The sequence below is a fragment of the Symphalangus syndactylus genome, chromosome 7, assembly GCF_028878055.3.
Source record: "Symphalangus syndactylus isolate Jambi chromosome 7, NHGRI_mSymSyn1-v2.1_pri, whole genome shotgun sequence".
Lineage (NCBI taxonomy): Eukaryota > Metazoa > Chordata > Mammalia > Primates > Hylobatidae > Symphalangus > Symphalangus syndactylus.
This window is the reverse complement of record NC_072429.2, coordinates 141214995-141239441: the sequence shown is the minus strand read 5'-3', so window position 1 is coordinate 141239441 and position 24447 is coordinate 141214995. Positions and strand designations below refer to the sequence as shown.

The 24447-nt window shown below is 55.8% G+C and overlaps 1 protein-coding gene across 16 annotated transcripts in view; it reads left to right on the top strand.

The window, feature by feature from the left end:
- The window catches only part of TSNARE1 (t-SNARE domain containing 1), a 136138-nt gene that overhangs the window by 86859 nt on the left and 24832 nt on the right, over positions 1 to 24447 (top strand). For 9 of the 16 annotated variants that reach the window (XM_063643605.1, XM_063643601.1, XM_063643602.1 and 6 more), the window contains 3 exons: positions 2241 to 2315; positions 2805 to 2861; positions 17623 to 17784. In XM_063643605.1, coding sequence (XP_063499675.1) covers positions 2241 to 2315; positions 2805 to 2861; positions 17623 to 17784 — 294 coding nt within the window. The remainder of the gene's footprint in view (positions 1 to 2240; positions 2316 to 2804; positions 2862 to 17622; positions 17785 to 24447) is intronic. The other 7 variants (XM_063643611.1, XM_063643607.1, XM_063643609.1 and 4 more) reach the window with 2 other exon arrangements.

The window sequence follows — 24447 nt, the reverse complement described above, 5'->3', positions numbered from 1 at the left end:
CTGCTCTCACTGCTTTGGGAGGGCTGAGGTTGCAAGTTCGGCCTGCTGCAGAGCCAGCAGCATGGATCAGCCAGTCCCGCAGGGGAAACGCATGCCACCCTCCCTGTGGAAAATGCACGTGACGTGGCCAGTGCTGCGTTGGGTGTGGTCAGCAGTGAGGAGCGGAGAGTCAGGCAGGCCACAATGTGGTGGGGCCCGAAGACTGCATGCCCCCACTCAAGAAAACACACAGTGTATGGTTCTGTTTGTGTGAAACATCCAGAAAATGCAATCTCTGGAGACCAAAAGTCGACGAGCAGTTGTCGGGGTTGGGAGCAGGGGTTGGTTTTGGGGTGCCTGCAGGCAGGAGCAGGGGTTGGTTTTGGGGTGCCTGCAGGCGGGAGCAGGGGTTGGTTTTGGGGTGCCTGCAGGCAGGAGCAGGGGTTAGTTTTGGGGTGCCTGCAGGCGGGAGCAGGGGTTTGCTTTGGGGTGCCTGCAGGCGGGAGCAGGGGTTGGTTTTGGGGTGCCTGCAGGCGGGAGCAGGGGTTAGTTTTGGGGTGCCTGCAGGCGGGAGCAGGGGTTTGTTTTGGGGTGCCTGCAGGCGGGAGCAGGGGTTGGTTTTGGGGTGCCTGCAGGCGAGAGCAGGGGTTTGTTTTGGGGTGCCTGCAGGCGGGAGCAGGGGTTGGTTTTGGGGTGCCTGCAGGCGGGAGCAGGGGTTGGTTTTGGGGTGCCTGCAGGCGGGAGCAGGGGTTGGTTTTGGGGTGCCTGCAGGCAGGAGCAGGGGTTGGTTTTGGGGTGCCTGCAGGCAGGCGCAGGGCCCTTTCTGGGGTGATGGGAATGTTCTGAAACTGGGTTGTGGGGTGGCTGTACAACTAAGAGTTACTGAACTCTATACTTAAAGCGGGTAAATTTTATCAGATCTAAATTATACAGTAATAAAACTTGTACTTAAATAAGTAGAACCAGTTCAAAAGTTAGTTATACTAAAAACCTGTGACAGAGGCAGCAGCCCCCTGTCCAGTGATGGGGTGGCCAGAGTCTCCCTAAAGGCAGATGACAGGAACACTGGGAGCTTCGTGCTGAGTGGCCTGGAACCTCTCCATGCATGGCTCACTCCTCATAGCCATGGCTGCCCTGCGGGGACCACTCTGTGGGGACTGGGTGCTGCCCTGGCCTGTGCCCTCGGGCAGTGATGTCAGCAGCGTCATGACCAGCATTGATGCCTGTGTCTGACCTCTTCCTCTGTAGCTTTGTTCTTCATTCTCTGACTCGGGTGTGCCTGGGTCACTTATTCATTTACTCATTCATCCAAGAATACACGCTGGGTACCTCTTACGGGAGGCACTGCACTTACGTGAGGTGTGAGCAAGACCCCACATGGTGGAGGGTTGCGATTCTGAGAGGTCTTTCTGTGGGGTGAGAGGAGGGGTGGGTGGTCCATGCAGGCCGTTTCCTCGTGAAGCGAATGGCTCCTTCACGCGGCTTGATGGGCGCACAGTCAGTGCCTACCACATCTTTGACTTTGTGGGCCATGGACGCTTCGATGAGATATAGTGCCTTCGATTGTGGGGAGAGGTGAAGGCTGTGATAGGCTGCTCCCAGTGCCCCTCGGCCATCAGAGGTTTACCCCAGACCAGCCCACCTTAGCCTTGGCTCTCTCCAATCCTCTGATAGCCATGGGGTGGGTGCTGGAAGGAAGCTGTGGGTTCCACGGTGAGCCAGAGCAGTGAGGCTGGCCCCAGGGTTGCTTGTCCAGCCCCACCCTGGCTCAGTGCTTCTCCAGCTCCAGCTCTGAAGCAGGTGCCTGGTGGGCGCTGAGGTGTGGTGGCGAACGTCCCAGCAGGAAGGAACTGGGGTTGGTGGACCCTGGAGGCCACGGGGAGCCCAGGTACAGGCGAGATGCTGGGGAGGGGAATGGTTCTGGCAGTGGCCCCGCCACCTATGTGACCACAGACAAGCCACTCGGGACTCAGGGCCACAGTGTCCTGCGCTGTGGAAGAGAAGTCACAGTGCTTCTCGCGGAGGTGGTGTGGGGCCAGGTTTATGTGCCTTGAGTAGCTCCTGGCTCTGGCAGGTGGTGACCCCTGCGCCGGATTTTGTGGTGATGGTGTCCCTGGGGACCCTGGCTGTGCCTGTGGAGACGACGGTGACACGGGGGGGAAGTAGTTGATGGCAAGTCCCATTCTGAGTGTGGGAAGGTGGGACATGGGTGTGGGAGGAGGTGTGGGTGGTATGCCGTGCCATCTGTACCCTCTCTGCAGCAGGAGCATCCTCAGCTGGACCGGCTGAAAACCCAGCTCTCGGATGCCATTCAGTGCTACGGAGTGGTGCAGAAGGTGAGGTGCTGCGGGGGCAGCGGGGGCCTGCAGGCCAGGTGGGGTGGGCCTCGGTTCCCGGAGCACCCTCATGGCTGTCTTGTCCCTGTGGGCCTGGTGCAGCCCCATCCCTAAAGGTAGAGAAGGGGGTCATCCTTACAGACAGTCTCCAGGCAGCCAGGATCCAGACTGTGCCTCAGGGCATGTGTCCTAGAGGACATTTACCCTCAAGAGCTGACCCACAGTAGCTCTGGGGAAGCAGGAAGAACAGGCCTCACCCTGCTCTGACAGGTGAGGAAACTGGGTCCCAGAGAGCTCCCATGCGTGGACAGAGGCCTTCCAGTGACTTGCTGGCAGAGCTTAGCCCCGGCCCCAGCAGCCTCTCCCGGGAGGGGCAGGCGTGTTTTGCTGCACTGTCGTCCAGAGCCCTGCACTCAGCTGACCATTTCTTCTCCCTTCCCCACCTTTTTTGCTATTCCTGTTTTTCTTCTCTTGTCCTTTTTTCAACAGAAAATTGCAGAAAAGTCCAGAGCGCTGCTTCCCGTGGCACAGAGGGGCAGTAAACAGGTGGGTGCCGAGTACTGACCATGGTTAGTGGCTGTTAGGGGACAGCCCAGAATCCGCTGCCATCTGTGCTCCATGGAAGGGCGGGGAGGGCCAAGGGCAGGGGTCTCATCTGAGGGGCGCCCTGAGGCACAGCCTTGAAAACATGGGCATTTTGACCTTCGGGCCCTGGCACAGTGCCTGACAAGGGCTCAGCTCCCAAAGAATGACTGTGGATGGTTCCATGTGCTGGGCAGGACTCACCGGTCAGACCAGCCCTCCTGCTGAGAACCACTGTAAAACCTGGGTTAAAACACACACACACGGCCGGGCGCGGTGGCTCACACCTGGAATCCCAGCACTTCGGGAGGCCAAGGTGGGCAGATCACCTGAGGTCAGGAGTTCGAGACCCAGCGTGGCCAACATGGAGAAACCCCGTCTCTACTAAAAACACAAAAATTAGCTAGGCGTGGTGGTGAGCACCTGTCATCCCAGCTACATGGGAGGCTGAGGCAGGAGAATTGCTTGAACCCGGGAGACAGGGCTGAGGTTCCAGTGAGCTGAGATCACACCACTGCATTCTAGCCTGGGTGACAGAGTGAGATTCTGTCTCAAAAACAAAAGCAAAAAAACACAGGCATGTGCACACAGAAAAATGCACACAGACATGCAGACACACAGATAAACACAGATGCACAGAGATAGACACAGAGACACAGACATGCAGAGACTTGCAGAGACAGAGACAGACAGAGACACAGATAGACACACAGAGACACATGCAGATAAACAGACGCGCAGAGACACATACAGGTAAACACAGATGCGCAGACACATGCAGATAAACACAGACATGCAGACCCATGCAGATAAACACAGACATGCAGACCCATGCAGATAAACACAGACATGCAGACACATGCAGATAAACACAGACATGCAGACCCATGCAGATAAACACAGACATGCAGACCCATGCAGATAAACACAGACATGTAGACACATGCAGATAAACACAGACATGCAGACCCATGCAGATAAACACAGACATGCAGACCCATGCAGATAAACACAGACATGTAGACACATACAGGTAAACACAGACATGCAGACATGCAGATAAACACAGACATGCAGACCCATGCAGATAAACACAGACATGTAGACACATGCAGATAAACACACAGAGACAGAGATAAACAGACAAACACATGCAGACACGTGCAGATAAACAGACATGCAGACACGCAGATAGACATGCAGACATGAAGAGACATAGGTAAACAGATGCAGACAAACATGCAGATAGACATGTAGACACATGCAGATAAACACGCAGAGACACGGATAAGCACAGACATGGACACATGCAGATAAACACAGACATGTAGACATGCAGATAAACACGCAGAGACACAGATAAACAGACACGCAAAGACACAGATAAACAGCCACACAGACACACGCGGATAAACAGACACACAGAGACACAGATAAACACAGACACGCAGACACATGCAGATGAACACAGACATTTAGACACATGCAGATAGACACCTAGAGACACGCAGATAGACGCAGACATGCAGACACACATGGATCCAACATGGGGGAAGCATCGGAGCAGCTGGGAGCCAGGCCTAGAGGGGCACCCATTCCCAGATCACTCAGACTCGTCATCACTGCCTTCTCACCCCCAGGACATTTGCCAGCTTGTGTCTCAGCTTACCAAGACTGAACAGCAGTGGTGGCTTATAGCTTTAGTGGTCTTACTGGGCTGGAGAGACAAAAATTAGAGTTCGGGACCCTTAGGAATAAAACCCTGGAGCACAAGGGGATTGCAGCGCTCAGTCTGTTTTCCCCTTGAGGCAGGCTTTTGCTGATCCATATTCGCTGGTGTGTGCGTGATGTGAGAGTCTAAGAAGTCAAGCAACAAGTACTTTACAGGAAAAGCTGAACGGAAATCGGAGTACCCTCAGAGTACTAAGAAGACGGAAGTTGGATTTTAAGGCCCACCCAGAAGGAGGGATTCTTGTAAACACAAGTTCCTCTTGAGACCATGAGAGATGAAGGTAAACCAGAAATAGACCAGCCCCGACCAACCAAACCTAAAGCATAGCCTGGAATCATGTCTGTGCTGTCTCTCCAAAGACAGAGGACAATTCCATCATCAAGAATCTCTGCAATTTTTCATACAGTGTTTGGGATTTAAGCCAAAGTCATTAGGCATCACAGGTAACAGGATCCAATGACTAAAGCCTAGGAAAAACAGGAAGTAGAAACTGACCAACAGGTGATGCAGATATTCAAATAGTTGGTTGGACACTCAGCTTACAGATTGCGCATCCCTAATTTAAAACTCCAAAATCCAGAATGCTCCAAAATCTGAAACTCGTTGAGCCAACCTGACGCACAAGGGAAATGCTCATTGGAACGTTTAGGTTTTTGGATTTTTGATGAGGAATGTTCATCCCATAAGTACAATGCAGATATTCCAAAATCTGAAGAAAAAATCCAAAATCTGAAAACAAGTTCAAAATCTGAAATACTTCTGGTCCTAAGCATTCCGGATGAGGGATACTCAGTCTGTCTTATTAACATGTGAACGGAAATAGTAAACGGTAGAGACTTTTACCAGAGAACTTACATTTTATTTTACAAAGGGAGTTCTAGTATTGAAGAATACCTTAACTAAAATTAAGAATTTAGTGGGTTAGCTAAATCTCCATGTAGACAAAGCAGAAAAAAGGATTAGTGAATTAGAAGGCAGGGCATAAGAAAACTTATATTGAAACACAAAATAAAAAATGATAGAAAATCTAAAGAATATAGAGTCCTAGATGAACAGGAAAGAGAGAAAATGGACAGAAATAATATTCGAAGAGGTACCAGTTGAGAGTTTTCCAAAACTGTCCAAATACTTCAAGTCACAGATTCAAGAAGCTCTATGAATAGATAAATTTCTCCTTTTAAAAAACCACCCTTGCTGGGCGCGGTGACTCACGCCTGTAACCCCAGCACTTTGGGAGGCCGAGGCAGGCGGATCACCTGAGGTTGGGAGTTCAAGACCAGCCTGACCAACATGGAGAAACCCCGTCTCTACTAAAAATACAAAATTAGCCAGGCGTGGTGGCACATGCCTGTAATCCCAGCTACTCAGGAGGCTGAAGCAGGAGAATTGCTTGAATGCAGGAGGCAGAGGTTGTGGTGAGCCGAGATTGTGCCATTGCACTCCAGCCTGGGCAATGAGTGAAACTCCATCTCAAATAAAAAAAATAAAGACTAGGGAGGCTGAGGCAGGAGAATTGCTTGAATCTGGAAGGCGGAGGTTGCGGTGAGCCAAGATTGTGTCATTGCACTCCAGCCTGAGCAACAAGAGTGAAACTCTGTCTCAAATTAAAAAAAAAAACACACAAAAAAAACACCCTTGGCCGGGTGCGGTGGCTCACGCCTATAATCCCAGCACTTTGGGAGGCTGAGGCAGGTGGATCACTTGAGGTCAGGAGTTTGAGTCCAGCCTGAGCAACATGGTGAAACCCCGTCTCTACTAAAAATACATAATTTTTGGTGGGTGTGGTGTCGGGCGCCTGTAATCCCAGCTACTCAGGAGGCTGAGGCACTAGAATCACTTGAACCTGGATGATGGAGGTTGCAGTGAGCTGAGAGCATGCCATTGCACTCCAGCCTGGGGGACAAAGCAAGACTCTGTCTCAAAAACAAAAAAACAAAAAACAAAATAAAAAAACAACAAAAAAAACACCCTTGGTCATAGCAAGACAAAAATTGGAAAACCAAAGACAAAAATAAAATCTTAGAAAAGCAGATTCAAACTAGAAAAAGATGTTAAGAGCACATGAAAGTCAGAGAAAAAAGTCACATGATTTTTAAAGTGAGAAGACTGACACCTGACTTTCTTAGAAGAAACGATGGAATCCAGAAGACAGTGGAAGTGTGCCTTCAAAATGCATGAGAAAAATAATCTCCAGCTGCACCCTGGGGAAGACACGCTTCAGAAATAAAGGTGAAGTGAAAACAGTTTTAGAGACACAAAAACGAGAGAACTGCTCATCCACAGAACCCCCTCCACGTGGAAAAGGAGTGATTTCAAAGGGAAGCGCATCTGGAGGAGGGAGTAAGGGACACTGGAAACAGTTGATGCGGCTGCGCCCAGGTTAACATCAACCGTGGAACGGTGATGATGAGGACTGGTGGGCTTCAGATATGGTCAGGTGTGTGTTATTGACAAAATGGCCCAGCAGACAGAGGGGAGGCAAATAGTGTTAAAGTGTCATGACATCCTCACATCATCAGAGAGGTAACATACATGTCGAAGGCAGACTGAGTAAGCATTATGTAGGAATATATGCAATTACTAAGGCAGAAATTAACGAAATATAAAACAGATGTTCAGTAGGCAAGTTAGCAAAGCCAAAAGAATTGGCTCTTTGAAAGGATTGTGAAACCCCTACAAGATTAATCAAGATACAAAGAGAAAATACAGATTGCCAGTATCAGAATGAAAATGGATAGATCATTACCAGTCCTACACATTAAAAAAAGAAAAATGTAGGGACGTTAAAAACATGGATAAATTTGACAACTTACAGGAAACTTTTTTTTTAGAAAACTATAATTTACCAAGAGGTACAGAAAATCTGGGATGTTTAATATTTATTAAAAAGTTAAATCCATAATTTAAAAATATCCCACAAAGAAAACTCTAGACCTCAATAGCTGTATGGGTGAATTCAGTCCCATATTTGAGCAGTAGCTAGCAGCAGTTTACACACACTGTTACAGAGGATACGGCAGGAGGAAGCACACCTTCCCTGCCTCATGAGGCCCCAGTACCTTGATTCCACATTCTTACAAGGATCACAGGAAGGAAAATAACATGCCAGTCTCTCTTATGAACGTAGAAACAAAAATCCTAAATATTAGTAACTTCAATCTAGCAATATGTAAAAGGATGATACATCATTATAAAGTGGGGTTTATTGTAGGGATGCAGGATTGACTTGCATTCAGAGTCTGGGTGTGATTCACCACATAATATAGAATAAGTGAGGAAATCTGTACAGGTCATTTCAACAGATGGAAAAAAGCACTTGATAAAATTCAACACTCAAGGAGGCTAAAAAACTCTTGGCAAACTAGGAATAGATAGGAATGCCTTTAATCTGCCAGAAGGTATCTTCAAAAACCCTAGAGTTAACGTTATACTTACTGAGGAGATGTTAAAATCTTTTCTCCTAAGATAGAGGGTAAAACTGGGGCATCTAGTACTATTGTTTCTGTTCCCCATTGTGCCAGAAGTCGTATCCAATGCAGTATGGCATGAAAAAAAAAGGAGTAGGATTGAGAAGAAACTGTTTCGCAGACGGCGTGATTATGTCCATGGAAAATCCGAACGCATCTGCAGCGTGCTGTTAGAATTCATCAGTGAATGCGGCAGGACAGGTCACCAGACAAGAAGACGTTGTGTATGCTGGCAAAAGACAGTTTGGAGAGGAAATTTAAAAACTGACATAATAAATTTATTACAATAAATAAATTTCTTCTAAAAATTCTGTGAAGAGCGGTTTAAGTCCTCTACATTAAAAACCATGCCACATTACTGAGAGAAATGACAGATGACCTAAACCATGGAGGGGATACTGTGCTTATGGAGATGTCAGCTCTCACCCAGTGGATCATCTAAACCATGGAGGGGATACCATGTGTGTGGAGATATCAGCTCTCACCCAGTGGATCTGTAGGCCCAATACAATCCCATTAAAGTTCCAGCAGGTTTTCAGTGTGTGTTTGTGTGTGAACTGTCAAGCTGATTCCAAAATGTACATGGAAATGTCAAAGACCCAAAATAGTGAAGACAATTTGGAAGAACGATGAAAGGGATTTATACTATCAGGCATTGGAATACGCTATAAAGCACAGAAATGAAAACAATGTGGTGTTTGTGCGAGGCTAGACACACCAGCCCGTGGACACACCAGCCCACGGACACACCAAGCCGTGGACACACCAGCCCATGGACACACTAACCCATGGAACAGAGTGGAGACTGGACACAGACCACACGTACATGGCAGCTGGGTTTGTGGCCGAGGTGGACTGCCCTGCCACGGGAGGTGGGTGATTCATTCAGAGCTTGATACAGATCACTCGGATGTTTGAACTGGAAAAAAAGGACCCTTCCCAAATGTCAACTCACCATGTGCAGAAAGCACTTCCAGCTGGACCACAGACCCACGTGCGAAAGATAAGGCAGTAGCACATCCAGAAGGCACCGTGGGAGGCTCCCCTGACGCCTTCACGGTGGGCAAGTATTTCTTACACAGATGCACAAGTGCCAACTGCAAAGGAGAAGGTCGACACACTTTGTTAAAATTATACCCCAGGAAGAGAGTGAAGCCCACAGCACAAGGGAGGGCGTTTGCACAACACGTGTGAAAAAGACTTACATCCTTAATATATAAAGATATCTTACAAATCAACAAGGAAAGGGCAGACAACTCTATTGAAAAACAAAAGGACAGCAGCTTTCCACAGGCACCTCACAGAAGAGGATTCCAGTTGGTTCATAAGCCTGTGAACGTGTACTTAGCAACACAAGTTATCAGAAAAATGGCAAAGAAACCCATGATGGTAAATCACTACACACCACCCCCACACAAATAACTAGAGCAAACATGAGTGAAAACCTCTGCAAAAGCCAGGCGTGGGCTGCGTGCAGGCGGTTGCACTCTCATGCCTTTACTGTTGGGGTGTGCCTCTGCATCACCACTTTGGAACACTGTTCGAGAATATCTATAAAGTCCAGCATTTTCTTACCTAGGATCTTGCAGTTCTACCCAACAGACATGCATATTCAGTTGGCCCTTCGTATCCATGAGTTTCACATCCATGGATTCCACCAATCACAGACTGAAAATATTTTTAAAAAATGGCAGCTGTTCTGAACATGTACAGCCTCTTCTTTTCTTGTCATCGTTTCCAAAACAATACAGTAGAACAACTATGCTATTTACTACATAGCATTTACATCATATTAAATATTATAGGCAACCTAGAGGTGATTTAAATATATGGGAGGATGTGCGTAGGTTGTATGAAAATACCAAGTCATTTTATATCAGGGATTTGCGCACCCACAGATTCTGGTATCTGTGGGAGTCCTCGGCCACTCCCCCGTGGAGACAGGACAACTGTGTGTGTTGACAGAAGTCACATGGGAGAATGCTCATAGCAGCCCCCATGCAGTGGCACAACCTGGAACACCGCCCATTCTGACCAGCATGGAAAAGCAGCACCTGCTGAATTCATGCCACAGGGGACTCCACAGCAGCCAAAAGAGTGAGCTGTGGCCACCATGCCCACTGGCGATGTCTCGGACATAACGCCGAGTCCAAGCTGAATTCATGCCACTGGGGACTCTACAGCAGCCAGAAGAATGAGCTGTGGCTACTGTATGATCAGTGGCCCCACCAGTGATGCCTCGGACATAACGCTGAGTCCGAGAAACCTGAGACCCAAGGGGATAGACTGTGGGATTCCATTTCTGTAGTGTTCAGAACCAGGCCCCACTGGTGGACAGTGTTAGAAGTCAGAGCTGGGTTCTCCTCTGTTGGAGGCCTGGGATGACAGGTGCTGGAGGGAGGCCCCGGGGGTCCTGGCCAGTGTCCTGTGTCTTGGCTGGGACGTGTTTCCTTTGTAAGCAGTCATAGAGCTATATTCTTGGCAACTGCATTGAAACATAGATGTGTTGCCTTTTAGTAGAATTTTCTTTTAAAAAGGTGGGGAGTGGCCAGTAGTGCTTCTGAGAAATCATGGAAGGTTAGATTATTTCTAGGAATTTGCAAACTATAAATGATGAGATGATATGCAGCCCTGTTCAACAAAAGGACTGTTGTCAAGTTGATGCTGGGCTGATGTGGGGGGGACTTGGGGGCTGTTGCTCACAGGCTGGCAGCCCTGGCAGGGGCGAGGGGCACTTGATGCCTTCCCTGTCTCCCCTGGGTGTGGGGTGGGCAGCTCAGCTTGTCTGGAGTTGGCGATCCTGGCTGTGGTCAGTAGTTTTCAGCTGGGTCAAGGGTCAGTCTCAGACCCAACTTGGGCTCAGCCAGTGAGCAGCAACCCAGTCCCTGGGGCAGCGTCAGGGCAATGGCCCCAGTGGCAGGTCACGCTCTGTCTTTGCCCTCACTGGCCACCTCAGCCTGCATTTCCACCAGGACTTTGTGTGTCCCCAGCCGGGCTGCAGAAGTGAAGATGTGCTTCACTCTCACTGGCTGGCTGGAAATGCCCTAGACACGCCTCCCTGTCTGGGGCACAGGGCTGGGGGTCGCCCCTTGTCTGTGGGTCCAGTTCCCTTTGATTTAACATGGGGCTGGGGGAAGCGTTGCCACAGCCGTGTCCGTCCTGATGTTCTGGGCTTTGCCTCCAGAAACTCCAGCAGCTAATAAATAGAGTCCGTTGCTGCTTGGAGGAAACAGTGAGCTATCTGGGGCTCCTGAAAAGACACCACCACTCCCTGTGTGAGTGCCTCTTGCCCTGGCCCCTGCCCTCCCTTGGGTCGGAGTGCATGAGAAAGTGGTCTCCTTCCCAGAGCCTCGGAGAGCCCTCAGTGCCGGCCTCGGGTCCCTGCTTTCTGAATGCCTGGCAGAGCGGAGTCTCTTCCCACGGGAAACCGTGTGTGCCTTGTCTCCAGCACTCACGTTAGAGCATGTCTCTTCCCTACGTGTTGGAACAGGGACCCAGGCCCTGAGCCCTGCGGGGAGGAGAAAGCCGCCTTTGTCTGTCTGCCTCTTGAGCTGGAAAACTATCACAGGGCCGTCCCCTCTGCGCTGGCCCCAGCACCTTGCCAGCAAATCCCTAATCCCAGCCTCGGAGCTCAAGACCCAAATTGGGCCTTTGTGAGGAGAATAAAGGAGCGCTTTGTGAGCCTTTCAGGAGGAGGCTGCAGAGGGACCCGGGCATCTAAGCCATCTCTTCCTCCCCTGGCTTTTGTCCTGCACTGCTGGGGAGAGCGACACCAGGCCGCCTGATCCTCCCGCTGTGGAGGTGAGGGAGACCAAGCACCTGCGGGGTCTCCTCTGGCCCGCACCCCAACCCGGCCGCCTTCCTGGGCGCCCACATGGCTTGCACCCCAGCCCTGCCGCCTTCCTGGGCATCCACACGGCCCGCACCCCAGCCCGGTCGCTTTCCTGGACGTCCACATGGAGCCCCGTTTGCACCCCCTCCCACCTCTGCGCCCTCCCCGTCCCCCTGAGCTTCCCCCTTCTCCACATGCAGGAGGTGGCATCAGTCCCAAGGCACAGATCTGAGGCAGGTCTCCATGGGTGCCCGGCACCCTCTGCCCGCAGCTCCTGGGGAGCTGTTACTGAAACCCTTAAGTCCAGGGAACATCTCACGGAACGCCCTGTGGTTTCTTCTCCACCCGGGCACCTCACTCACGTCTTACAGAACGTCCTGTGGTGCCTTCTCCACCCGGGCGCCTCACTCACGTCTTACAGAACGTCCTGTGGTGCCTTCTCCACTCAGGTGTCTCATGTCGCACAGAAAGTCCTGTGGTGCCTTCTCCACCTGGGCGCCTCACTCACGTCTCACAGAACGTCCTGTGGTGCCTTCTCCACCCAGGTGTCTCATGTCGCACAGAAAGTCCTGTGGTGCCTTCTCCACCTGGGCGCCTCACTCACGTCTCACAGAACGTCCTGTGGTGCCTTCTCCACCCAGGTGTCTCATGTCGCACAGAAAGTCCTGTGGTGCCTTCTGCACCTGGGCGTCGCACGAAACGTCCTGTGGTGCCTTCTGCACCTGGGCGTCTCACTCATGTCACACAGAACGTCCTATGGTGCCTTCACCCGGCCGTCTCACTCGCCCGCATTAGCTGCCCTGGAGGATTTCATCGTAGGAGGGACCACATTTTCTCCGGCCCCCGTATCTGTGGCTGTTTGCTGTCAGGGCCGAGGGCAAGCTCCTGCATCTCCGTCCTCGGGCACACCAGCCGGGCTGCCCCGGGGACCTTTTACCTTAACAGTTATATTATGTTTACCTGGGGGCTTTGACTTTACCCAGGCCACGGGATCCCAGTCAGTGGGGCTGTTATAGGGCCTGTCACCATTGGCAGGCAGGAGGCTGTGCTCAACCCTTATGCTGCTCTCCAGGGACGTGTACGGCCATGTCCCCCTGGGAGGAGCATCTCTGCCCCGTAGCTTGCAGCACTTGGGAAAAGCGCAGCTCAGCCTGGTTTCCTACCTGAGTCAGGAAGGTGGCATCTCATGGCATCTCTGCTGTGTGCTGCAGCCTTGTGTGCTTCACCTCGAGCTCTCCAGGCGACACTAGGACATGGTGAGGTCAGCTCCATCCCCTGGAAGTGAAGCTGGAGACTCAGGGACGCTGAGGACCCTCCCCAGGCCCACACAGGAAGTGAAGGGCAGTGTTTCTGAGCCCTCGCACCTTAGGAGAGCCTCGTGCTCTGGGGCTCCGGGTGGAGTGAGGTGCGCGCCTGCTGTGCTCTGCAGACATGAGGGGTCAGACCGTGTGAGTGGAGCTTGAGGGGCATAGACCATGGGGCTGTGAATGCCACTGTTCCCATTCTACAGATGAGGACAGTGAGGCCCAGAGAAGTGCGTGGCATGCCTGGGGCCTCACAGCCGGCACCAGTGCTGGGCCGGAACCTGAGCCCAGGCTCTTTGTGCAAGCGCCCCGGAAGCCTAGGGGCTGGAGCTGTAGGAAGGAGGCGTTGGGGTTGCTGGGCTTGGCACGGGGCCAGCGCCTCCCTGGGCTCCCACCGCCAGGCACTGCTCACTTCCTCCCACCCACTCCAGGAAGGGGAGGTGATAATTACCACCTTGGACGAGTTGCGCTTGTCAACAGATTTTTTAGATCTTTTATTTTATATTCATCTGTCCACGTATTTATTTATTTAAAGGCCTCTGCTAGCTTCTACCCGTGTCAGGGTGGTGTGTAGGAAGAAGCTGGCTTGGGAAGGAGAACCTGGCTAGGGCAGCCTCACCATCCCACCTGTGGGACCTGGACAAGCTGTCCTTTAGACGAGGGTGGCCGTGCCCCCGCCGAGGGGACTGAGGAAATGGGAGAAAGGGAATAGCACCTAGCTTCATGCCGTGTCCCTCCAGGGGTGGCCGGTGCTGTGGCTGTTGGTCCTGTTGTCTCCAGCCTCATGCCACGTCCCTCCAAGGTTGCTGTGGCTGTTGGTCCTGTTGTCACTAGCTGTCTCAGGCAGACTGTGGGGGCTAGTGAGGAACCCCGCCGCCCCATCCTGGATGCAGTCATACCAGCATACAGCCCTCCTAGCCTCGCCCCTGCCTGGGGTGGCTTCTGCCAGAAACGCAATGAAGTGCTTGTTTGTGGATCCACTGGTTCGGTGCCCAGCCGGGGTTCATCTGTCCGTACTTGGGTTGTCACCTGTCCATCTGCTCCAGTCCCAGTGCCTGGCATAGGGTGGGCACCATGGGCTCCCCATGGGTGTTCCTGGAAAGAAAAGCATGTGAGACGGGGCGGAGCCCTCCGTCTCCTGTGTGGTGTCTGGGGTCTTCCTTCCAGCGGCCAAGGCACAGTCCTCTCCCCACCTTGGCCAAGAGAGGGTTCTTGGGCCTCGGGAGGCAGGGGCACCTCACCAGGCCCTGGGCATAAATGTGACCCAGCCTGGGCGGTTTTTGGGAGCAGCACCTGCTGGGAAGCCAGGTGGGGCCAGTGACTGCTCCAGGGGAGGTGAGACCCCCACACCGGGAAGCCTCGCCAGGAGTGCTCACAGAACTTCCTCTGGCCTGGGGTCTCTGCACGTGCCCACTGTGAGCTGCATGGCATGGTGAGGCGCCTTTCAGATCGGGAAAGGGCAGAAGATGAGCAAGTTGCAGCCTCTGCAGCTTCCTTGCAGAGCGACTGAGGTTATAGTCCCCAAGCACTGGGGGAGCCGGCAGAGCAGGTCCCGTGAGCCAGGCTGCCCTGCAGCCCATGTCCCCAGATGCCCACACACACGGGAGGGGCACAGCAAGGGCTCTGGACGTGAGTGGGATGGGTTGAGGTGGCGGCTGTACCCCTAGTGCCTCCGTGCCTAGCGCTGACAGGATCCTTCACCGTGCCTTGCCTCCTGGCCTGCATGGCTGGCTGCTCTTGGCGGACAGTGCTGTCCCTAGGCACGGCGGAGGCCAGCAGGGTCCAGTGGGGAGAGATGAGGCAGAGAGGCTGCCTGCACCCCAGGTCTGCCTGGATTCCCGTTCCCAGTCAGTTTCACACATTGTACCCAGATCTCATGCCTAAGACGACACCTAGGCAGGGCCCTGTGCCCTCAGAGGCTAGGACCTGGCAAAGCTGTCCACACTGCCTGAGGGCCCTGATGAGCAGAGGTGCAAAGCTGGCTGGGACCTCGCACTTCGCAGGCACCTTTCCCAGACCTGGGAGGGGACCTTGATTGTGTTCCCTGCAGAGGGCTGGGGAGATGGGGGTGGGGACAGGCGAGGGAGGGGGCCTGTGGCTGAGTCCCCGGCTCTGGTGTGAACTGGGCGGACCCCATCCTGAGAGTCCTGTCCCAGCAGGGGCTCTTATCCAGGCCCAGCCACTGTGCCTCCTGCCCCACCGCCACAGAAGGCCCCGAGGCATTGGGACCGGCACAGCCCCCACCTCTGTCAGATCCTCCTCTCCGGACACCTGGTGACGCCCACTGGGCCAAGACCAGCGGCCAGACGAGTCAGCTGGGAGAGTGCCTGCCTGGGCAGGGAGGGTGGTGCCAGGATTTGTGTCAGGGGGTGTGTGTGGGCACAGCATGAGTGAAGCTCAGGGGAAGCTGGATCTGGGAGTGGGGCTGAGGGTGCCATGGGTCTGCTCCTGAGGGCTGCAGGAGGCAGCAGCCTGGCCAGGTGCGCCGAATTGCACGTTCGCTGCAGAGTGGCTTGGGTGGCTGTGAACTCCCTAAGTCTCCCGGATGGTGGGTGGGGGGGGGGTCATTACACTGCCCCAGGAGAATGAGGAGCAAGTAAAGGTGGCAGTGGCCGGCGTAGCATCAGTGGGCCTGGCACATGTGGCACTGTTCGTTGTCAGCCATCCCCACCACTGTCACCTTGTCCTTGCGCTCACCGAACCTTGATGTGTGTCTAAGAGCAGGCGCTGCTGCAGAGCCCCACGGGCTCGCCCTGATTTAGCACAGCCCCACCTTGCTCTGCCTCAGTGTCCTCGGCTGTTGTGGAGGCCCTGGCTCCTCCCTGCAGAGTTTTCAGGAAGATGAGGGGGCACGGCTGAGTGGAGCAGGTGCTCGTGGTGAGGCCGGTCCTGGCCAGGCCGCCACCTTGGTTTTCTGCTCTGCCCATTCTCGGTGCCTTTTCCTGTCTCCCTTTTTCCCTCTCACACACACCATGACACATGGTCACACATCCCACAACCACACAGGCACTCACAGTCACACACGCACAACCACACAGACCTTCCTAACATGAAGGCAGCCCAACTGGCGTGGGCAGGGCAGGTGGGGGCACTGCGGCCTCCTGACAGGAGGGGAGGAAGGGCTGTGGGGTGGGATCGCCACTGTTGTTGCGTTTTCAGTTCGGTACGAACACGTGCACCTGGAGGGGGCGGCTGCAGCATGGACCCTTCCTGCCTCCTGCCCACCCTCCCCTCTGCTGGTTGCTCCCGGGCCCCTATACCCCGACTTGGGACCTGATGCGGGGGGCTGATGACACCGGGGACTGACGTCTGTGGTCTTTCCCAGGTGACCGGCGCCTGGGAGGCCCAGATTGATGCCCAGCGACAGGCTCATGGCCACAGAAGGCCCCCACCTCAGACCCAGATCGTCCCCTCAGAGAGCAGATGGAGATAGTGAAGGGAAAAGCACGATTTTGTTGAATTTAAAATGTGGCAAATAAATTAACAAGGAATGAAAACAAATTCCAAAAACCTCTCAGCCTTGCTCCCTGAGGCTGTCACGGGAGGGCGGGTTCCTCTGGGTTCCTGCGGGTGCACCTGCGCCCTGCCTGCAGTCCCACCTCATCTCTGAGCCCCGCGCTGCAGCCTGCCCCTGGCTCTCTAACTGGTTCCTTGATGGGGCCTTCGTTGGGCTCACAGCCCCCAAAATGAAGAGGTAGAATTTGTGTTTATGTGCATAGGGGCATTTTTCTGGCGGTTCACAAAGGGCCCGTCACCCCCAAAAGCTGGGAATACGAGGTAGACTGTGCTGTCTGGGGTCGGGGCCACGTTTGGCTCTCGTGTCCTCCATCTGGCCAAGGACAGGGCAGCCCTGGCTTGGCGTGGGGGCCATAGGGCTCACAAGTTTTCCTTACACAGGCCTGGGATGGCCAGAGAGGGGGGCATGTGCCAAAAGGGGACCAGGGTCTACTCGCCTGTGACCCTGGCCCACTGCTCACAGTAGCCCCCCAGCTCCTCTCCTGCCCCCACAGTGTGCATGACGTTGCCCAAAGCTCTAGGGGGGTCCCAATACCCAGAGGCGTGGGAGGCCAAGACCTAGCATCTGTGGCCTCATCTCGAGACGGAGCTGGGTGGCCTGTTGGGAGCCATGGGAAGACTTGGCCCTGGGGCGTGGTGGTAATGGGGGATGTCGGTGCTAACAAGGTCTGGGCCTGGGGCGTGGTGGTAATGGGGGGTGTCGGTGCTAACAAGGTCTGGGCCTGGGGCGTGGTGGTAATGGGGGGTGTCGGTGCTAACAAGGTCTGGGCCTGGGGCGTGGTGGTAATGGGGGGTGTCGGTGCTAACAAGGTCTAGGCCTGGGTGGTGGTGGTAATGGGGGGTGTCGGTGCTAACAAGATCTGTCTGTCACCAGCAGAGTCCCCAGGCCCCGTTTGCCGAGCTGGCTGCTGATGAGAAGGTCTTTAATGGGAGTGACAACATGTGGCAGGGCCAGGAGCAGGTGCTGCTCCCGGACATCACTGAGGAGGACCTGGAGGCCATCCGGCTGCGGGAGGAGGCCATCCTGCAGATGGAGGTGAGGCTGGCACGGGCAAGCGTGCGCACTCTCCGTGCTCTACGTGTGGAGGCCGGGGACCAGGGGAGCCCAGGTGCCAGCCTTGCTGCACCATTGCTTGCCCTTGGCCTGGAGGGGCTGGAACTAGGCCTCCATGGCCTTGCCCATTCTAACCACCTCTCTCTGGCCATCTGGTCCAATAAGGGAGAGATGGGAGTCTGGGAGCCCCATCCCCATCCCCTCCGCCCTCTGGCCAGGAGCTGGGGTCTGTGCTGGGGTAGCCTCTGAGTCACCATGGCCATTTCATTTGCTGTGTGGTTAGACTTCCAGGAGGCTGCTTAGCTCTAATGAAGATGATTTGGTGCTTAATGCAGTTCCCAGTAACTTTTCTTTTGAAAGGTTGAATAAATTGCTCAGAACCGAACCTGCAATTTGGTGGTGCTACCAGCAGGTGGTGGGGTGAGCTGTTGGGGTGCAACTGTAGAGTGGGCATTGGATGCTGCTTATTTTTCGTTTCTTTAAAGTTTACACATGTGTAATACCTGCTGCCAAATGTGTCTCTAGCCCATGGTTAATCTCCTTGAGACAGTTGCTAAAACAGAGTATCCCAAGAGGCACTTGAGTCTGGGCATGTGTGTATGTATGTGTGTGTGAGTGCATGCATGTATGCATGTGTGTGTGTACATGTGTGCGTGCATGTGTGTGCGTGAGTGCATGCGTGTGTATGATGCGTGTGCGTGCATGTGTGTGCGTGAGTGCATGCATGTGTGTATGATGCATGTGAGTGCATGTATGAGTGTGTGTGCTTGTGTGTGCATGCATGTGAGTGCGTGTGTGTGCGTGCATGTATGAGTGCACGCGTGAGTGCGTGTGTGTGCATGTATGTGTAAGTGCATACATGTGTGAGTGCGTGTGTGTGCATGCATGTGTAAGTGCATGCATGTGTGAATGAGCCTCTTCTCCCTTGATGCCTGAGTGTACATAGAACACATCAATCGGGCAGCGTGGTGGAGATCCGCTCTGTTGGCGGTGGGATCCGAGCCTGTGTGTGACCTTGAACGTCCTTCCCTTCCTCTGGCCCCTCATCTGCAGAAGGCACTAGGGCCTGCCCACTCTGAAGCTCCTGGAGGCTGGGTTTCCAGAGCAGATGTCTGCTAAGAGCTGACTCTTCTAGAAAAGCAGAGGCCTGGCAGTAAGTCAGCTAAGTCACTGGGTTAGGACCTGTGGCTGGTTCTGCTCTCCCAGGGAGCAGGCCTTCCACTCTTGAAGGAAGGGAGTGCCCCACAGTGCTGGGGCTCAGCACCTTCTCCTTTGCCCCTTACTTCTGTGGCCCCCACCTCCCTGCCTCTGCTGTGGCAACCCCCTACTTTGACGTGGTGGAGGAGCCCCCATTTCTCAAGACCTGTGTGCGGGGCCCCCGCCTCCTCTGTGAGGTGTCCTCCCCTTCACCCTTTCCTGTCCTCGGGCTCCCCAGAGAGGAAGGCGCCAGCTCTGGGCCTGTGGCCCTGGCTGGAGGCTGCTTCGGGGGCTTCTCTCTGGGGCTGAACGAGCCCTTTGCTGCTGCTGAGATGCTCCAGAGAACCACCTGAAGCACAGAGATGGTTTCCATCCCTCCCTGCTGGCGCAGCGAGGCCCACTGTTCCCAGAGAAGCAGAGAAATGGGTGCTCGTGAGTCCTCCAGGAGCACTGCCCCGAAGGCACCACATCTAGAGAGGCAGACGACCCGCTTCCCCTTTGTGCTGGAATCGAGATCCTCTGGGAAGGTCCAGTTACAGCCCCTCGGGCAGCTCAGGCTCAGCCCTCCCTGTGGGGCATAGAGTGGCGTGAGGAGAGAGGAGGCACTGCTTGTTGATTAAGTCCAAGGAGTGGAGGTTGCTCACAGAAGCTCATTCGGCCAAAAAGCCCAAACCCCCACAGAGGGCTGCGGGCATGAGGAGGCCGTTAGAGGGCAGCATCCAGGGAGAGGCGTGGCTCCTGGCCCACCTCCAGCCTCCTGGCGCTCACTCTGCAGCATCTATGGAACGGGTCTTGGGGTTCCGGTGTGGCGCCTTCACCTGAGGGGCTGGCTTCTCCCTGTCCTGGCCTGGGAGTCCTTCTCCCAGGGCCTGGTGAGGGCTCGTGCCGGTGCAGCCACCCCAGGATGGGGTTCAACGGAGTGGAGGCTGGGGCTGGCTGCCCCGTCCGCAGTCCTCTGTGTGAGGGCCTGTCCAACCGGCAGTCCTGGCCCCGGGTTCCCTCTGGCGCTCTGTGTGGTGAGTGTGGGCTGCGCAGCAGCCTTTCCGGGGGCAAGGGCGCCCCACGTGGAGGCTGCTGCATTCGTCCAGCTCAGAGATGGAGAGGCCTGGATGAGGGCGGGAGGAAAGCTGGGGCTCTGGGCTGAACTGAATTCACTCAAGGGCCTGGGCTTGCGTCTAGACCAGAGGATGCAGGTGGCCCGGGCTCTGCCTGTGACCCTCGGGGTCCCTCACAGCTCAGCACTGTGCAGAGGGCGGGTAGCAGGGGGGACTAGGAGTGGTGCGGAGTGGGCAGGCCCCATGGCCAGCCTGGCCCTTCCAGCTTCAGTTTCTTTGTCTGCAGCATGGGGGTGACGCAGTGGATGTGGATCCTCATGCCAGCAAACAGCAGGCGCGGGACGGAGGGTGGCGGGGTGGGAGTCCTTCCTGGAAGGCATCCGCACACCTCACTGCACCACTCCCTCCCTTTGCTCTCTGAAAATGGGAAAAACAAAACGCAAATTGTCATTAGCCTTTAGGAAGCCCTCCCCCGGTCTGCAGCAGGTCCCGGTGACAGTAACTCCAGCGTGATGCGTGAGAGGCTGTGACGCAGCGGAGGTCCCACGTGCCAGGCCCTGCAGGCCCGATTGCTCTGGAGCCATCTTTGCAGCCTGCACAGGGCTTGGGGGTGTGGGCGGCAGGGTTTTGTGGAACTATGTTACGCACCTCGGCTGGCTGTAGCCCTTTCCTGTGGAAGCCAGCACCCTCATCCCCTCATCTCTCCTCCCACATTCACTGGGGGCTTTGGGATTTGCAAGATTTTATAGGTTCAGAAGTCTCCCAGGGCAGACTTGGCGTCTGAGAGAGAGCCTCCTTTGTGGCCAGCCCTCAATGACTTACTAGGTGGCTAGTGGGGGTGTGAACACAAGGGCCAGCTGAGGCCCAGGGAGGGGAAGCAGTATCACAGCAGTGGGCCAGTGTTGCGTGATTCCCGGTGCCCACTTTCCGCCTTGCTCTTGGTCTCCTCGAGCGTCCGCCGCTGCTGACAGGCAGGTTGCAGTTCGGGGTTGTGTTGGGGGCTCCTGTCCACTGGGACAGATGGCCACGCCCAGCATGCCTTTCCTTTGTCCTCCTCCCCAGCTTCGTCCTTGGGACAAAACAAAGGGCCAGACTGGGGACATGCTGTCCTGGCTTTAGGCCCCTGTCCACTCACTGGCTGGGTGACCTTGAACCCCGATTTGCCTCAGTCGTTTCATCTGTGAAATGGGCAGGTGGAAAGTCGCTCTCTGTCCTCAGGGACTTGCCAGCTGGGACAGCCTGTGTGGCCGTAGGCAGAGTGTAGCGGGCCCTGTGGGGCATCCACAGGCCCTGTGGAGGTGACGGCCTGTCAGAGGAACCACGGGGTGCCATGTGGCTGGCTTGAGAGGCCACCCACGGGAGACAGTGGAGAGCAGGCCAGCCTCAGTTCTGGGCAGTGACCTTGGCCCCCCCAGGCCTGGTGCAGTCGGATTCTGAGTGAGGGTGTCCTGCCCCGTCCTGGGGAGCCTGTGGGGACCGCCGAGACCCACTCTGATTACCCCTGCTGGCTTCCGTATGCCCCTGAGCACCCTGCCCCGATCTGGGCATTGCTGCTTCCACCGTGTTCCCTCCTCAGGGAGGCCCTCCCCACTGCCCTCGACTGCCCTAGCTCCCTGTCTGCCTCCCACGGGGAGTCTCTGGTTGGTCCCTGCCCCGACAGAAGGTGAGCGGCCCTTGCCTGCCTGGGGTCAGCCCCATCCGCAGAGCCTGGAGTAGTGGGCTCCACAGCAACTTGCCAGTACTTGTGGAACCGACGTGTCAAACTGGCCAGTGCCCCAAAAGACAGTGACCGCCCTTCCTCCACAGTGACCACCTCTCACCCATGACAGTGACCACCCCTCCCCCGTGACAGTCACCACCCCCTCCCCCACAGTGACCACCCCTCCCCCATGACAGTGACCACCCCTCCCCCATGAGTCACCACCCCCTCCCCATGACAGTCACCACCCCTTCCCTGTGACTGTCACCACCCCCTCCCCCATGACCGTCACCACCCCCTCCCCCACAATGACCACCCCCCTCCCCCATGACTGTCACTACCCCCTCTCCGATGGTAGTGACCACCCCCCTCCCCCATGACCGTCACTACCCCCTCTCCCATGGTAGTGACCACCCCCCATGATAGTGACCACCTTTCTCTCCCACAGTGACCACCCCTCCCCCATGAGTGACCGCCCCCTCCCCCACAATGACCACCCTTCCCCCATGACAGTCACCACCCCCTCCCCCGTGACAGTGACTGCCTCTCTCCCATGAGTGACCTCCCCCCTCCCATGACAGTGGCCGGCCCCTCCCTGATGATAGCCAGCCCCCAGTGCTAGGCCTGTCCTGAGCCCTCACTGTTGGCATCCAGGATGGACTCAGGTCCCACAGGTAGCATCTCATCCCTGCCCACAGGGTGTCCTGCAGAGCATGCTGCAGGGCTGTGGTGAGCGCAGGGGGTTGGAGGTGCAGGGAGAGGCTAGGCCAGCCCCAGAGCATTCCCAGCCTGAGTCTGGGCGATGGACGGCCCCGCCGGAAGCACACCAGGCCACGTTTCTCTTTCCTGGTTTATGTTGGGCATCTTCCTTTTTCTCTCCTGTGCAGGAATGGAGTTGATAAATACAATAAAGTTCCTCTGAGAGCAGAAGTGGAGCCACCCAGGGGCCGGTGGAGGCTGAGGGCTGCCAGTGAGGGGGGCCTGTCCCCTATGCGTTGCATGACCTGTTCACTGGCCACAGTGCAGCCGTCCTTGGCCTGCATGGGGCCCTGGCCCTCTCCAGGGTGCCGGGACTCTCTGCCAGACAGGCTCTGCTCCAGCTGCGTACACAGGGGTGTTAGAGGGGCAGAGCGGCCTCTCGAGAGTGAACAGGACCTGGGGCCGGCTCAGTGCACAAGCCCCCTCCAGGGAGGACACCATTCCCCCTTCCCAGTGGGGGAGGCCGCAGGGCTGGAACCCAGGCAGTCTGACTCCGACCCGAGTGCCATCTGTCTCTGGAGGGTGCAGGGCCTGGCAGCACTGGCATTTGAACCTTTCACCTGGGGCTGCCCGCCATCTCCCAGGTGAGGGTTGTGGTGGGAGGGGTTGTGCCAGTCACATGGGAGCTGAGTCTGCATATGGGTTGCTCGGGTGGGAAAAGGCTCGTGGGGTCCCGGGGCGTTGTCTGTCTCCACTGTGTACTCACTCGCCTCCCTGGGGCTCCTCTCCCTGCCTGAGCTGAGGTATCCTGTCTCTGGCCTTCCAGCCTTGGGTAGACCCTGCTGCTGGTCCCGGGCTGGAGCCCCGAGCCTCCCAGGACTCCGGGTGTTGGGTATCCAGGTGCCGCGGAGGCGAGTGCTGGCGGCTGGCAGCCCCCTGGCCAGCGGCCCTGTCTGGATGGGGGAGAAGATGGAGAGGCCATTCCCATCTCATCACCGGGAGTGTGAGCTTTAATTGTGTCTGAGCAGCAGTGTGAGCCCCGGTGTGGGTGAGGCGGTGTCTGAGCATCCAATTAGGTCGTGTCCAGGAGCCACTGCCCGTCCCCGCAGCAGCAGCTCCTCCGTAGGGCTGTCTGCTGACCCTCAGCTGACTGCCTGTCCAGCCAGGCCCTCCGAGCACCCGCAGCTGTGCCGGCCCTGTATGGACCCTGCTGACCGGCCCCACCTCCTCTTGGCCTTGGCTGGGAGAGAGCTGGCTTCCAGGACAGCTGCCTCCACCCTCTGCACTGAGCTGCGGGACTCCCAGAGGAGGCAGGGTGCCCATGGCCACACAGCAAGGCCGCCAGCTGCCGCCAGGAGCCCAGGCCAGAACTGTGCCCAGTGCCTCCCAGGCCACTCTCTGAGCCCTGGTCTCCGACTCCTGCCAGGTGGTTGGGAATGAGAAGGCCCTTGAGGTAGTGACTGCAAAGTGCTTTGCAAACCAGTCCGTGTGTCGCTGTGGGTGAGGGCATGAAGGACAAAGGATAGCCCTCAGCCTGGTGTTTGGGCCCTTGCTGTTGCCCCAGGTGTTAGTGAGGTGATTGATCCCTGCCTCGTCCCTGCAAACTCATGCCCTTCGATTCTCCCAGGGGCCCTGGGCACCCTGTTGGCCTTTGCTGCTTCTCACCTCCAGTGCCCTTCCTCACACCACCCTCCACCTTCCCTCTGGCCACTCTGCATCCTCTGAGGTCCCCAGGGGGTCCCGGCCCTCTGCAGACCCTGTAGCAGCTTGCTCTTTCCTCCTCGCCTTGGGCTCCCTTACTCCCTCTCCTCATTGCCCCCTGGGTGGGCTGCCCCTGCCCCTGTCCCTGCCCCTCCAGGTGGAGCCTAGGTAACCTTTTTTATTTGGCCAAGATGAAGAATAGGGTGGCCGTGGTGGCCAGGGGAAGCTTAGTGCCAAGGCTGGGCCAGTGTGGCCACTCCTCTCCTGCCCCCACTGCAGCCCCACTTCCTGCTT